The sequence below is a fragment of the Cnephaeus nilssonii genome (genome assembly GCF_951640355.1).
Source record: "Cnephaeus nilssonii genome assembly, chromosome: 24".
Lineage (NCBI taxonomy): Eukaryota > Metazoa > Chordata > Mammalia > Chiroptera > Vespertilionidae > Cnephaeus > Cnephaeus nilssonii.
The window spans coordinates 11624866-11641339 of NC_137095.1; the positions used below are offsets into that span (position 1 = coordinate 11624866).

At 43.4% G+C, this 16474-nt stretch overlaps 1 protein-coding gene across 5 annotated transcripts in view; it reads right to left on the minus strand.

Annotated features, from left to right (window-relative positions):
* Positions 1–16089, minus strand: part of CHD2 (chromodomain helicase DNA binding protein 2) — a 143566-nt gene extending 127477 nt beyond the window's left edge. For 3 of the 5 annotated variants that reach the window (XR_013813131.1, XR_013813132.1, XM_079763892.1), the window contains exon 1: positions 11255–15417. Coding sequence is in view for 3 of the 5 variants with exons in the window: in XM_079763892.1 (XP_079620018.1) it covers positions 11255–11355 (101 nt within the window). In the remaining 2 variants the exon portion in view is untranslated. The other 2 variants (XM_079763893.1, XM_079763894.1) reach the window with 2 other exon arrangements.
* Between the last annotated feature and the right edge of the window lie 385 nt (positions 16090–16474).

Here is a 16474-nt window from a genome sequence, read left to right on the forward strand (position 1 = left end):
GAGGCAACCTAAGACAGGGAACAGCACAAGCCACAAAATCGGAAGGGAAGGCTGTGGGAAGATGATCAACCTTGGGGCCTGGAAGGCAATTCCCACCGTGAGAAAGCTTGAGAAGGCAATTCAGGAACCTGCGGGGAGGAGCGAAGACACTTTAAAGGGAAGTAAAGGGGAGAGACTTGGCAGAGAAAGAAATGGGGGTGGACAGGTCACCCAACTCCACTGCTTAAAAACGATCTTTTCATTCAGGAGAGGAGGAGCAGGGAAAGGGAGGCAGAACCTACAAAAATGTTAACAGACAGCTCCCTGCGTCTAGCAGGCAGGAGATAAAAGACAGATAGCGTGAAACCCCAAAAAGTCAAGACGGGAGGCTAAGTAGGATTGACCGCAAAAATCCCATGGGAGCCATAGTAAGCAGCACACAGTACAGGGGCCATTCTAAGATGAGGAAGTAATGACAATAAAGAGGGAGGGGGCCCTGACTGGTCTGGCTCAGTGGATAGAGCGTCAGCCAGCGGACTCAAGGGTCCCAGGTTCGATTCTGGTCAAGGGCATGTACCTTGGTTGTGGGCACATCCCCAGTAGGGGGTGTGCAGGAGGCAGCTGATTGATGTTTCCCTCTCATCGATGTTTCTAACTCTCTCTCCCTCTCCCTTCCTCTCTGTAAAAAATCAATTAAAAAATATTTTTAAAAAATAAAGGGGGAGGTCTCTATTTTGCAAAGGGGAGAAGTGAAAAGCCACTTATTAACGGCATGATCACTAATAGGAACCAGGCATTTCTCTAAGTGCTTTATAGATATGATTTTGGTTATTCCCCAGGAGGCAGGGATTCCACCCCGTCTGGCTCTAAAGAGCATATTCTATTTTACAACCAGGGCCCGCAAAACCTTAGAGCCTCGGCCAATAGATCTAATCCGTTATGCCCCGTCAGGCTTCTCCGTAACAGCGACTCAGTATTGCCAAGGCCTCCTTATACCTACTGAGTCCTTGGTCCTCTACACAGTAAAGGCACCTGTGACCAAAGAGAAGGTGGGCACCAGGAAAGAGGAAGGCTGGCTGGCATCCAGGGCTTGGGTCTCAGCCTGGCCCATCTCAGGCCTGTGCTATCTTGTAACCTGTGCCGAACTCTATCTGTAGGTCATGAGCATCCCATGACAGCTATGAAAGCAGCACTCCGTAAACACCGAAGCCTCACTGCCCACACATCAGAACGTTTAGAATTTCACATCCCGGCTCGGATTCCCCTCCTCATAACAAGTTCTTCCCAGCTAGTGCCCGTTGGTGGCATGAATAGTTATAAGGCAACTTAAAAAATGGAATTGTCGCCCTAACCGGTTTGGCTCAGTGGATAGAGCGTCGGTCTGCGGACTCAAGGGTCCCAGGTTCGATTCCAGTCAAGGGCATGTACCTTGGTTGCGGGCACATCCCCAGTGGGGGGTGTGCAGGAGGCAGCTGATTGATGTTTCTCCCTCATTGATGTTTCTAACACTCTCTCCCTCTCCCTTCCTCTCTGTAAAAAGTCAATAAAATATATTTTTTTAAATGGAATTGTCAGGAATTATCCACCATACACACAGAATCCTCATGAAAAATAAGTGCCTGAACCCGAAACTTAAAATAATACTGAATGTAAACTGTAATTGAAAAGTAAAAAATTTTTAAAAAGGAAAATAAGTATCTGAGAATTACTTAAAATCTAAGTTGGAAACAAGTTTCATAATTTTTTATTGAACAATCAATACAAGGGAAATATAACGCAAAAACAAATGAAAGGGATTCAAGTCAAAACCGGCATTTTAGATTCCGACAGAAAAATGAATGCTTATGGAAAAACTTTAGCACTGTGTTCATTTGTGAATAAAGACAAGTTGGTATCATTTCGAAGTCCTTTTTGAAGCTGGCAAATGGAGTGATTAAGTATTTCTTACAAACAGACTTTGAATGCGACCAGCATTCATGAATAGCTATTGTTCCGTTTACTTTTTCATCGCCACTTCCCAAATGGCCACCAGAGGGCAGCACGGCAACACTGCACTTGCGGAGAAGGCCTGCGGGTTCCCCACCCAAGAGCTGCCATTTCGGCGCAGGGAGGGTGTGTGTTTTTTTTCCCTAAACTTAACAAAATGGCTGAACAGCTTGGCAGGGCTAGTTTTTGTTGCTGGTGCAAGCGAAATCAGGTAAAAGCACAAAGCAATCTACACTGTGATTGCATAAAGCTTATTTCCAGACTAAAAGCTCTATCGACGGTAGAGCAGCTAATATTTTTGGAGCACTTATGTATCAGATCCATGCAAAACTCTCCTTTAATCCTTCAACAAAGAAGACAAAATCACCCTCATTTTACAGCAGAGGCGTAGCCCCAGTGTGTGTGTGATGTCATCATCCCCACCCCCAGTCTGGAGTGTGGAATCCACACCACTCAGCCTCTAAGTGATACTGCTGTCCCACCTGAGTCATTCGCACATTCTTCAGTTCAACAGATTATAAAGGCGATGCAGAACTATTCCTTCTAATCACACATCTATGTCAAAGATCTTTATCTCCTCCACCTCTGCCTCAAGGCCTATGATTCTGAACACTAAGCTATATAATGAGGTTAAAAGACAAGGACAGAGAAAAGAAATCTCAATGTACACACAACAAAAAATGTATACTAATACATACAACATTAGAATAACATATCAAAGAAAAAAACAATAGATAATTGGGCAAAGGAAATGGGCATGCAACCACAGAAATGAAATGGCCAATAAATTTATGAAAAGGTAATTAAACCTCATCGGTAATTTGGGATCTGTATATTACAACAATACTTTACACTCATTTGCTTTGCAGAAATTTTAAGTCTGATAATATTAAATGATGGTAAGAAAGTAAGGAAAATAGTACTCATATACCATTATTGAAAAAATAATCACTAGGAGCTTTGGAAAGCACCTTGACATTATCCAGTAAACCTCAAAATATCCATATGAATCATGCAATCCAAACTGTGGGTATAGCCCTCGCTGGTTTGGCCCAGGGGATAGAGTGGTGACCTTCGAACCAAAAGCGTCCGGGTTCAGTTCTGGTCAAGGGCACATACCTCGGTTGCAGGCTCCTCCCAGGCACAGCCCTGGTCAGGACTCATGCAGGAGGCAACCAATTGATGTTTCTTTCACATTGATGTTTCTCTCTGTCTTTTCCTCTCTCAAGGATTAAAAAAAGAAGAAGAAACTGTGGTACATAATCTAAATAAATTACCAAACTTGGGCAAGGGGCAGGATGTATAAAATTGTTCAGAGTTCTGAAATCCTAAGATTTAAAAAAAAAAAAAATACTCAACGTTTGTGTGTGAAAACGAAAAAAAAGTGAAATATTCGTACTATGCCATCAACAATGACTGGCTAGGAGTGAATTAGATCTATAAATGATAATTTCAAAACTATTATGTTTTGGGGGTATATATTTTTTTAATTGATTTCAGAGAGAGGGATAGAAACATCAATGATGAGAGAGAATTATTGAGCAGCTGCCTCCTGCACAACCCCTACTGGGGATTGAGCCCACAACGGGACATGTGCCCTGACGGAATCAAACCATGACTTCCTGATTCACAGGTTGATGCTCAACCACTGAGCCACACCAGCCGGGCAGAAAAGAGCTGGTTTTTTGTTTTGTTTTATTTTTTTAATATTTGTATTGATTTCAGAGAGGAAGAGAGAGAGAAACATCGATGAGAGAGAAAGATCTTGGCTGCCTCCTGCACGCTCCCAATACTGGGGATCGAGCCCACAACCCAGGCACGTGCCCCTGATCAGAACTGAACCTGGGACCTTTCAGTCCTCGGATCTGACGCTCTATCCGCTGAGCCAAACCAGCTAGGGCAAGAGCTGTTTTTAACATTACAGAATGATCAGTATTCAAGAGCAGACCTTCCTAGGATTTGACAGTTCTTCTGGAAGTTACCCCGACACTGGTAACACCACCTATGGATCCTCTTCCTAGAAAAAGGCACATGTATGAAAATGCTGCTTACAGTTTCAGGGGATAACGGCCAAGGGCCATCAGATTGAGAAATCCAGTAGGAAAGAAAATCCAGTGGAGGAAAAAAAACCTACCTTTATGAAGTACGTTTGTAAAATTCCCAACCGGTGCTAGACAGCAGTCATCTTACCTTTATCATGCTACTTAGGGCGCATCAAACATGGCCCCCAGGCGTGGATATCATTAGGGGAAAATGAATTATAGCAAGAAGCCCGGATAAGGAACAATTGGGACAACAAATACCTACCCAATCCAGGTCTGGCAATGGACTAAGGGTCATACAGAACACGAGGCCAGCTTTCTACCAGGTAAGAACGTAAAAAGCTTTGCACCCACTACTCTCCCTTTAATCCCATCCCTTTAGAACCCCAGGGAGAGATGGGACCAGTTTAACCAAGAATTCCTTTCAGCCCAATAAGCTGTATTCTTTAGACTTTGTAACACAGCAACTCCGGAGGTCAAAGGAGATTGAAAAGGCGTGGCTGCTAACCTCAATAGCAGCAAATAGCACGTAAGCCCGCCGTGTCGCAGGAAGGAAGTGGGGGACCCGGGATCACGCCACAGAAAAGAAAAATGAAAGGCGAGGTTAAAAGACAACTTTCTCAATAACAACCAACACTCACTGTGGCAAGCACCTGGCTGCAAGCTCTGGACCAGCGTCTCAAGGGCTAGATACTAGTAATCCTTTGCTGTGAGGGGTTGTGCTGGGCGTTGTAGGATTGTAGGATGCTCCGAAGCATCCCTAGCCTCTACCCACTTGATGCCAGTTGCATCCCAGACCCAAACAAAAATATCTCCAGCCAAAAGTCATGTGGGGTGGGGGGGGAGCGGGAGGGTACGGGGTGTCCTTATTTGAAAATTCACTGCTTCAGAGATATTATTTTATTTTATTCTAACTTCCAGAAGAGACACACCACACATTCAAGAGCCATTTCCCTGAAGGACACACATAGTCCCAACGCTAGCAAGCAAAGGACCCACCTGGACACACCTAATGCTAAAGCCCTAAAATCTAATCAGGTAGGTGCTAGTCTTTATTTTATTTTTTTTTTATTCTAATGCAATGCCTATTTGCAAACTAAGTTTCGACAAAACAAATCAGAGGCAAAGTCCGATCTTCATCAAGGGGAGTCACAGTGCACAAGGGCAGAGTTCTTCTGAGGTCCCTGGGTCACCCTCTCCTGCCCACCCACTTTTGGGCAAACCACCCCCACGCTGCCTCCCAAACCACCCCGTGGGAACCACTTCTGATGTGAAATCACAGCCTTTTGAACAGCACAGTGTTCTGGCATCACTCACACTTACAATGAGGTGATTTTGAGTTTCTGGTTTCTTTAAAAGGAATGTTAAGATAAGCAGAGGACAGCCCTGCCTGGGGTGACTGACTCAGTGTCTGCCCACGCACCAAACAGTTCTGGGTTAGAATTCCCGGTCAAGGGCAGGTACCTGGGTTGCGGGGGTGGGAGTGGGGGGGGGCGGGGGGATATCCTCGGGAAAGGATTAACAAAAACAACAAACAAAAAAGATAATTGTGAGTATTCTAGACCTATATACTTTCCTCTAATCCCTCTAATCTGACAGCAACTTTTGAAAAGATGTTTAAGTGAAGCCAAACCGGCAGTGTTTGACTAGGATTCTACCACTTATTCTTCCTGTGCCTCGGTTTTCTCATCTACACAGTAGGAATGATAATCATACCTCACAGGCCTGTGAGGATTACTCTAAGGAGCACAAATAAAGGACTCTAGTCCCAGGCTCACGCATAGTAGGCACTTTAGTGACAGCTGTTGTGGAATCTTCCCAAAGCAAATCAACTTCGTTTTCGCGGAAACATCGCTCACACTCAATTTCTGCTGTTGGTTTGGTGTGTATTTGAAATGCAGGAAAACAAGCACAAGCCGAATCAACAAAGGTGAGAAGTAGCTAACAAAGGTGAGAAGTGGCTACAAATTCTTGTTGAGTATACAAGTCAACTGAAGGGAGTATACAAAGGAGCTCAGTGGGGTGCAGGGCCACCCACAGGCCTGCAAAGGACTCGTGCTCCCTGACAGTTAATTTGGAGAAGTGGTTACCCCTAAGGAGGTCACTAAGCAACTCTGCTACACTAACCCCCATTCAGTAAAATCTACATTTAAACATCTCTTCAAACGCGGCTGATACAGTCAGCACTCAATAAAATGTAAGTCTACTCCGGTATTTTCCTAGAAACTGTTCACCAAGTGGTACCGTCCCTCCAAAACGAAAGATTTTACGGGCACGGCATTACCCAACAAGATGCAAAACCCTGAGGTTCATTTTCATATCCTAGCCTCCTGCCCTTTTTTAATGCTGGTTCCAGTTCACCAAACACCACGCTGAGGGCTCCACAGCGTAGCCACACCCACTGTTGCAGCCCCATACAGACCTCCAAGCCCAAGCTGCTGTTAAAACTGCCCTAAAAAGGGAACCGAGAAGATGGGCAAGCAATGGAAAGACCACGAGTTGGGAAACAATATATGAACAAGAAATGCTGCATCAGAAGATTCAAACCCATGGACATACAGGCATACGGACGGAAACACATGCAAATTTGAAACACAGGGTGAGCTTTTACCCTAACTCAACCCCCTCACCCCCCCGCCCGGCCATTGGTATTTTTACAAACTCTTCAAGGTCTGATATTAAAACCAAAAAGAAAAATAATTCCATTGTTAAATGAAAATCCAACCAAGTAAAATCTAAACATCTAGCCTCAGCCGGTGTAGCTCCAGGGCGAGTGTCGGTCCCACACACCTAAGGGTAGCGGGTTCGATTCCTGGTCAAGGGCACCTATCTAGGTTGCAGGCTTGATCCCCTCCCATCAGAGCACACGTGGAAGGCAACCAATCAATGTGTCTCTCTCCTTTCCTCCCTCTCTTCCACTCTCTCTAAAAAAAAAAAAAATCAATGAAAAACAATCCTCAGGTGAGGATTAACAAAACAAATTAAATACCGAATTGGCTTTACTGAACAATTCGGGAATCAGGCAGCTTCCCAGCTAGCAAGTGGAGAGGTGCCCTAAAGGGTTGTATAAAATAGAAAGCTTTGAGAGGCAGAAAGGGGGCAAGAAAAAAAATTATCAGCCGGAAATCGGTTGTTTCAAACAAGGACCGCCCCTCCTCCCAGGGGGAAATGAAGGGTCCATCAGGCGACTGCCTCCTGTGCTAACCAGGAAATTCCAGGCCGGCTGGCCAAGTCACATTCCTGGGGAACGTTGAAAGTGTAACTGGTTAGGTATTAGGTCTTGGTTTGCTGGTGTGGGGCTTTCGCACAAGTGACTCTATTCTGGGCCTGATTAGTCTCTCTCTCCCTAACACAACTGACTCATTAACCATAAAGCAAATGAAGGGGAAGTAGAGGAATCCAAAAACACAAATATTGAGACTATACAGTTCTAACGTAATAGACAGGACTTTAGGCATTATGCGAAATCAAATGGGCAGTGCTCAGGGGGAGACTGGTTACTAAGAGCGAGCTGCAGCCAATATCAACATGGGCAATAAACATCATTGCTGTTATTTATCCTCAAATAGCACCGCACCTTGGCATTCATTACTCACCCTTGCACAGCCTGCAGGGAAAGGAGGCGCCTCCGCCAGGGCAGTCATTACTAGCTCCAGAGGGGGGAGGGGAATTTGCTCAGAATGAGACTGACTCCAAACAAGAGGCTGCCCCAGTCCAGACAGAACCATAGGCTCCCTCCAGAAAAAAAAAAAAAAAAAATTCTAGGAGAGCACTGGCTGCAAAACTCACGCAAAGTTTCAATTAACTAAAAGAAGAGTTGCCCCTAAAAGCATCTTAACCGGCGTAACCAGACCCTTGTGGGAAGCCAGGACACCAATCACCGCCCTCAGGGACAGCCTGGCTCTCATAAAGGTGCCCTAGCCCTAACCGGTTTGGCTGTGGATAGAGCGTCGGCCTGCGGACTGAAGGGTCCCAGGTTCGATTCCGGTCAAGGGCATGTACCTTGGTTTCAGGGCACATCCCCAGTAGGGAGGGTGCAGGAGGCAGCTGATCGATGTTTCTCTCTCATCGATGTTCCTAACTCTATCCCTCCCTCTCCCTTCCTCTCTGTAAAAAATCAATAAAATATATTTTTAAAAAATAAATACAAGATACAAGGTGCCCTAGCTGGTTTGGCTCAGAGGACTGAGCGTGGGGCCTCTGGGTTGAAGGGTCCTGGGTTCGATTCCAGCCAAGGGCACATGCCCGGGTTGTGGGCTCGATCCCCAGTAGGGGGCGTGTAAGGAGGCAGCCAATCCATGATTCTCTGTCATCACTGATGTTTCTCTCTCTTTCTCCCCCTCCCTTCCTCTCTGAAATCAATTTTAAAAAATAAAATAAATAAACATATCCTCAGGTGAGGATTTAAAAAAAAAGTGCAAAAGGCTAAGAACAAAGATGAAGCATAGGAAATAAAATAACATTGCTAATCATCTGCAATCATGGAGCTCCTTCTATGGACCGGGCCTAGCTCTTTGTTTCAGCACTTCATAGGCATATTATTTGATCGGAATAAACTAAGGAAGATTATCATCCACATTTTAGAAAAGAGCGAATTCCAAGTCCAGCAACGAGTGCGTCATTGGCCTAAATCGGGGAGAAAGTTTTCAGTACTGAAGCACACACTGCACTGGGGCCCATGATGTACACAGCTCCTGCCAAGCACCGAGGGGACAGTTAGACATATAACCAATGACGAGACAAGTCAGGAGAACTGGATCCCAAGTATAAAATCAGGACTATCCTTAGCACGATGCCTCCCCCAGGGCCCTTCTACAACATTCACCCACGAAGACCAGGTGATCACACCGTCCCCCAACCATGGAGACTCTCCAGGAAAGAGAATTTAAACCCTTTCAGTATGAAATCCAGTCCAGAAGATGGCGAAGAAATACCCAAAAACATGGTGTCTCCTCACCAAACGTGTTAACGATAACATGCTACATGGGAACTGTTTAAGAAATGTACCATGGCCCGGCCGGCGTGGCTCAGTGGTTGAGCTGGGACCAGGAGGTCACGGTTCGATTCCCAGTCGGGCACGTGCCCAGGTTGCAGGCTTGATCCCAGTGTGGGGCATGCAGCCGATTCTCTCTTATCATTGATATTTCTCTCTCTCTCTCTCTCCCCCGCTCGCTCCCTCTCTGAAATCAGTAAAAATATCTTTAAACAGAAAGAAAGAAATGCAGCATGGATGGCTTCCATACACCTCCATTCTCCAGGATTTATTTCCTAAAGCAATGCCCTGTCCCGCACCTCATAAACTACGAAGGTAGACAGCATAGCTTTTTCACTTGCCTTACCGATTCAAGTTTAGACCGGATAGGGGGAAAGGGCCCAACAGACATATAAACAACGTGCTCCAACCCTGGCATTTGATGAGTCAATTTTGCTGACTTCAAACTTGACTTCAAAGCCCGCTCAGGCTGGGATGCAGGCGGAAATGGCTCAGTGCTAAGCACCCAGCAGAAGTAAGCCAACATAGTTATTTGTATTAGTATACACAATAACGTAGGTGTTTACAAAACTAACACACTCACCTGCGTGGTCTGTGTTAATGATAACACCAAGCGATGAAACCACCACAAAAAAAAAACACAACCGTTTCTTTGCTTAAGTAAACCCCACCCCACCCCCACACCCACTTTCAAGAAAGCCAATTGAATTCTAAGGATTAAAAATAAATAAATTGACTGGATGTCTCCCAGAGCACTTACTCAATTTTTACATCAGGAACAAGTTTATTGTGCTACGTTTTATGGGAGAAATGACAGCAGTTCGGAAATCTCAGGTGGCCTCAAGATGAATCACAAATGTGAGGGGATTGCTGTATGGAGGGGGCGGGGGGGAGGGGCGGCACTAATTGTTAAAAATGTGAAATTCAGATACTGTCAGGCAAAATGCAACTTAAACTTCCAGATTCCGGAAGCTGCTGGTCTTCAAAGCAAGAGTCCAAAAGAGGGAGAGAGGAAAGATTTACCAACACTTTTCCAGGGCGAACAAGGGAAGGAAACACAGAGAAGGTTCGATAACCAGACCCAATACGCTGGTTCTTTAAAACGGTAAGTAATTGGCCCAAGTGGCATGCATACAGTTCTTGGATAAATTGCTGTATTGTCAGATGCATTTTAACTCACTTAGAAACGACACCTGTTCAGCAGAACAGTTTAGATCCCGGAACAGGACTGCAACGCTACTTAATTCTATCCCGAGTTTAGGAACGTAAGGAAATACGAAAAGGAATTTAGCAAACATGAAAATGTTCAAACAAATCTCAATAAACATTTTTAAAAACTCTTGTTGCTGCACATGCACTTTTTAAGAGGTTGGAAACACCAGTTAATGATCACGTTCTACAGAACTTGTCACTAAGGCTACTAAATGCGTTAGAATTTACTTGACCGTAAAGTTTTAAAAATCACTTACAGGACCTTTGATGAGCAAGTCTGAAAACCCAGTTCCACCTACATTTTCCATAAAATATCCAAAGAATTCTGCCTAAGTACCACAACGATGAGAACCTACAAAACCTACTAGAGTGAATTTTACCTTTTATAAACTTAATTCAGAAACTTAATATACGCCCAGGTAAACATTCTACCTACACTCAGCAGGGCCACATCTCTTTTGAAGATATTTTACTGAAAAAATTGCTGACCTGTGGCCAACTACATGAAACTTCACTCCTGTCACGCTAAAAAAAAAAAAAAAAAAAAAAAAAAAAACAGAAAAAAAAAAACTCCAATGACATAGGAAAAATCCTATCGTCCGGTACAAGAGAAAAAACATTAATATAGTCTTGCCTTCATGCTTAAGTTCATTACTTGTGCCTGTATGTCATTCGTTGGTGAACTGAGATTTATTTTTAACCAGAAAATCTTTCCAAACAAGGCAGACCACGATTATCACCGGAGTATTTTCACATTTATCGGGACTGAATAAAAATTCCCTGAATGGGGACTGAATTAACATTTCCTTGAGATGTTTTCCAAGATTTTTTGCCAAGTGACTGCACTATAAGCTAAATTCGGGAGTCTCTTTTCTTTAGCACGTGTTTAACACTTGGTTTCCTAACATCGGTTTGCATAATAATGGGTGCCTAATGCTGTAGTCACTCTTAAGTTAACCTAATACTTAACAGTTAGGTGAGAATTCCTGCTATTTTTCTACTTAAGTATACCTTAAAAGCAAATCACTTTGCACATACTGACCTGAGCTTTTTTCCATCAAATGCCAATTCAGGAAGTGTATGGTACCAAGAAAAAATGCACGGGGACAGGTTCAAGTAATCGTCCCTTTGTTTAAGGGCCATGTGTTCCCACAGCACGAACACGTGCTAAGACGTTTTCAATTGAAATAAAAAGGCCTCCTCGGACAGCGAAATGGTTTTGGGACAAAGGTAACAAAATTAAACCCACTAATCACACTGAACAGAAAAAGGGGGACAGGGGGAGGGGGGATAGCGGAAAAGAAAGCGAAAAATGTTCAACTCCGCCGGAAGGTTTCCTACTAGGACTTGACTTTCTCCGGCCTCTTACTTTCACCAAAACAAAAGCTGCTTCTAAAAAGAGGAAAACCTTTCGCTGGGAAGGGCCAAGGGATGCCAGCTGCGGGGTGTGGGCCGCGGGGAGGAGGGCGGAAAACCGCCCGCAGCGAGAGCCTTCAGGGAAGTGGCCGCCCACCGGAAAGTCCCGGCCAGAGCGCCGCTCCCTTCCCTTTCCCCACCCCCCCCGCCCCGCCCTCCACACGCCCGGCGTAAAAAGCGCCCGGGCTGCGCACGCGGCTGACGTCACGACGCCCGCGCAAATCGGCTGGCGGCACGCCTGACGTCGGGAGGCGGGGCCGACGCTGTTGACCTGCTGTTACCAGGCGTGCGCTCAGCCAATCAGCTCTCGGCGCCGGCGCCGGCCGGCCTTTGAACTCGGCACGGCAACTTCCTGCTGTTTGGCGAGTACACAGTGCAATGCAGTATGTCTGTCAGCGCTGCGGCACAAAGGAACAGCCATTTTGTGACTGAGCTGGACCTGCACCAAGATGCCAGGGGCTCACAGAGCTGCTGTCAGCGCTAAGTACCGAGATGCCCTTTATTTTAGCACCGGAGAACCGAAACAGGAGAAGGGAGGGGAGAAAGAGAGGTTTTGGTATTTCAGGTTTCCATTCGCTTTATTTGCAATCTCCTCAAAACTCCCGATCCGTAAGAATTATCAGTGTCATAAAATGGCTGCCACTTAAAAAACTGACTTTTACAGTCCACAAGCAATTGCATTTACCATTATCTAAACATCCCCAGGGTTTTAGACTAACTGCTTAAAAGCTGATTAGAAAGCAGATGGTTTTCACCACACCCCGGCTTATCAAAATAAATCTGGTTCGAAGGCAGACGATTTGGAGATAAACTTAATAAACGGTCTCGGTTGTGCAAGATCAATGGCAAAGGCGGAGGAGCCCTAGAACACAGAACTCTTGTGCACACACACTTCCATTCTGGTTCCCTTGTGCTCCTGCTTCCATCCTTGGATATTACTGAGTTACCCCAAAATGTCTATTCTTTACACAGGTCTGTGGTGTGCATTTCTATACAGGTCCACCACTGCAACTTTGTTTTAAGTATGTAGAAACTTGACAGGTACCCCAATACTGTTAAAATCTTATTTTTGCAAGGGAACTTTTGACTCTTCCAAAAGTCATGCTATACAAAGTGTAACGTTATGCTTAAATATTAACCTGGGAAGAATAAGTTACATAATGACTGGTTAAGTACTGCATTCTTTCCAAAAAGAGGGAACGTGCACTCAATCCCTTCAGCTCCTAAAGGAATTCAGACCAAAGGTGACTTGACCCTGCAAACTTCTCCCTGCCTCTCCTGCAAAAGTGGTTTTTGTAGCATTCCCTGAAGAGCAGACTTTGTGACATGGAAACAGGTCCCTCGTGGGGAAAATTCTGATGGATTAAGGAACCAAGTGAGAGTTAGGGACAGCCTCCTTTAAAATAACCTACTCCAATAAAACACCACTGAATCCTGGAGCTTTACAATTTGAAAAGGAAGTGATGTCATAATTATGTACATGTGTCAAGGTATTCAATTTAGGGTATCTGTAATGAAAGTAGATTTAAGTCTCCATGGTCTCATCAAGGAGTCTTGCAAATATCTGTGGGCATTCATCAGGTACACGAGTCAAAATGTACTTGACAAAATGCATTTAAAAGGACAGCCCCCCACCCCACTGACAGTAGGCAAATGCAGGACAACTTCAAAGTAGATTTCCAGGTGAAGTAAATTATTAAAAGAATAACAACACTGCTTGACTTTTTTAAATTAGAAAGCAGAGTTTGATCAAGGTTAACCACAAACCTTGCATAAGAAAGCCAAACCCCAGGTGAGACTATGCAAATCATACTCAAGGGACTATCAATTATAGGTACTGAATCTTTAGTAATTTGTCAAGTATTTGTGTGGATTTCTGTTTCTTCAAATCACTACTACTTTTCAGAAAAAAAAAATCAGTGTGGGATTAATGGAGAAGTTTTCTGTCCTAAATCTAACCTAGGTAATTACAAGGGCATTTCAGTTCAAAAGGCACAGCCCAAACTAGGTGACAACTCAATTTGCAAAAGAATGTGGAAAGGTATTTGTGAAAGCAAGGGTCAAAATATGTGAGGTCTAACGAAACAAGTAAAATTCATCATTTGTAATAAACCACGTTAAAAACTTTCGTATTCACTACCCTGATTGTAAAAAAGGCGTATTATTTATATAAGATTACAAAAGTAAAAGCAAAAGTAGAAAGAAATCATATAATCAATCACATCCTTATTAACTACATGATTTCAAATTGGTAACATGGCAATTTATAAGCACACACATCAAGAAATGCATGCATGTACTTTTAAAATTAATATACAGATCATACAAAACATCTCAGAAGCTTTATTACTTAGTCACTAATAAGGTACTCCAAAAATGTGAAACAAATCATGAACAGTACATGTGTAAGCTTCAGAAGATAAAGCATTCCAGGAGACACTGTTGAAATAAATCAATAAATATAAAGCAGCTATAACTAAAGTGCCAGGATAATATACTACTAAACCTACCAACCAGAAAGAGCATTGTCTGAATATAAGCATACAAATGTAAACCTTAAAATATTTTACAAGTAAAATATACAATTTTAATCTCAGCAACAATCACAAAGCAGGCGTATATTAAAAGAGTACTCCTGGATTTCTGGGATCAGATTTAATTTCATAAATGCAGGACCTGTAACCATCGACTAAAGGTTTTGATAAATCCTATCAAAATGTCTTAAAATGTCAAAGGTATCAAAAGAAATGTAGAATGAAATAAAAATATAAACTGAGAGGCATCAGTCAAAGGGTCCTTTTTGCAAATTCACTTTAAAATGCACATTTTTTCATTCATATAACTTTCTCAAATGTCTATTTACTATAATTTACTACCACAAGGCTCCTCTATGGCCTTCGGTTACAAGTTTGGGTATCCTAGTTTCTTTCAAAGAAAAAAAATCTGCCTTGTATGTAAAATGGTGCAATGCAGCAATGGCTAAACCGACAAGGTCATTTTTCTACAGCCCGAAAACCTAAAACCTGCAATTTATTGACAGAAAAACTGCAGTTTACAGCAAAGTCCCCCTTGAATGTAGGTACCTTACCTTTAGCCTGCTGTAAGAGGCCTTAAGTCAACTCAACTTTCATAAATTGCTACCAAAAAATTAGGGTGTGGCATATTAGCAATCTCAAGGTCACGCTTTAAAAAACGAATCCAAATTAGTAAAATACTTAAAACAACACAGACAGCTACCCTGGCCTGTCAAGGTGAACAATGTAAGCTGAGGTTTCCCCCCAAAAAAAAAAGAAAAAAGGAAGAAAGTTGAGAGCTCCATACCTCGATGCATTGCTGTGTGGCGAACTGTCCTCCTCTTGGCTTTTGTCCTTATTTCTCATCATCTTTTAATTCTTAAATATTAAGGGGGAGGGGAAATCTGTGTTTGCTTTGAAGTCCTGTGCCCAGGTATTTACTGTCAAAAGTTGAAAGAAAGGTAAGGTCCCAGCTTCTATCGATGGTTTTATTAGCAGGAACAAAGTCCTGACCATGTAACGATATTGTTATAATACAACAGCGGTAAGCACCGAAAAACAACGTATTTCTAGTTTTACCTTTTAAAAAAAAAAAAAAACAGGACACACGGAACAGGGGGAATCATCTCTTATCAATACGGAAAGTTTCTCAAAGTAACACACTGGATACAAATAACAAGCTCTTTATCTTATTGCGTCATCCAGGAATTTCTCCTATTTACAGAAAATAAAGCCAACTTTCACCTATAAATCTTTTAAATGATCACTAATGATCATGAACTTACCTGATCCATGTAGTAGGTCCAAAGCAAGAGTCCTATCTAGTAGTAGAAATAGATCAGATCGCAAACAATTAAAAATAAAAACAAAATTCTCCGTGAAAAAACGAAAAATAAATAAAACAACCCTCCAATCTGTTAACTGGTCAAAAAAAAATAAAGCCACAATTAATCCCGAAGCGGGTGCGGAAGGAAAAAAACCTCATTAGGAGAGCGCACAAAAATGGAGGTGCGCCATGGCTTCTAAGCTGGAAAAAACAACGACCTGGGCTCTCAGTACGGCTGCTTCTTTCCAACAAGGCACGAAAAGAAAGCCCCAAAAAGCTGCTTTTCCCCCTAAAAGGGGTTCGAATCGACCCCAGTCGGTCTCTAGGAGAGGCAGGGGGCTGCGGGGGCCCCCTGAGGCGGCCCGAAAGTTGGGGAAAGTTGCGTAAAGTGAGGCGAAGGCAGGGAGCAGCGCGCGCTCTCTCTAAGGCACAGCCGCCATCTAGAGCCTCCTTCCCAGCTCTGAGAGCTCTGCCTTTGATTGACACTCTCTACATTTACCCCACAACTCAGGTGATGTACCATAGACCCACCCCTTCATCTCCACCAAAAAAAAAAAAAGAAAAAAAAAGATCTTCCATCCCAGGGAGCCTGAGGACCCCACATCCCCACACCTCCCTGCCCCTCCAGACCACCCCATCAGGGGAAGGGGGGAGGGTTTCTTAACCCCCTCTGGCTCAAGCACCCTTTTTAAGCCAGAAAGAAATGTAATTTGGTTCCTTTTGTCTAAAGATCTGCTAAATAGTTCAGTCCTTGAGCTAAAATAACTTCCTTTCTGGACAGGAAGTGGTGTTTTATAAAGCCATTTTGAAAAAGGGATAATTCTTGGAAAATTTTAAGCTCATCTTCATATTAGTCTTTTTTAAAAATTAACCCCACCCAGGGTAAAATGGTTTCTAAATAAAAGCAAAATCTCAATTTCATAAATTAACTTCAAGTTTGACTTCTTTATGAAGGCTAAAATTATCTAAAGACCAAATTAGGGGGCATTTTCCATCCCAACTGGAC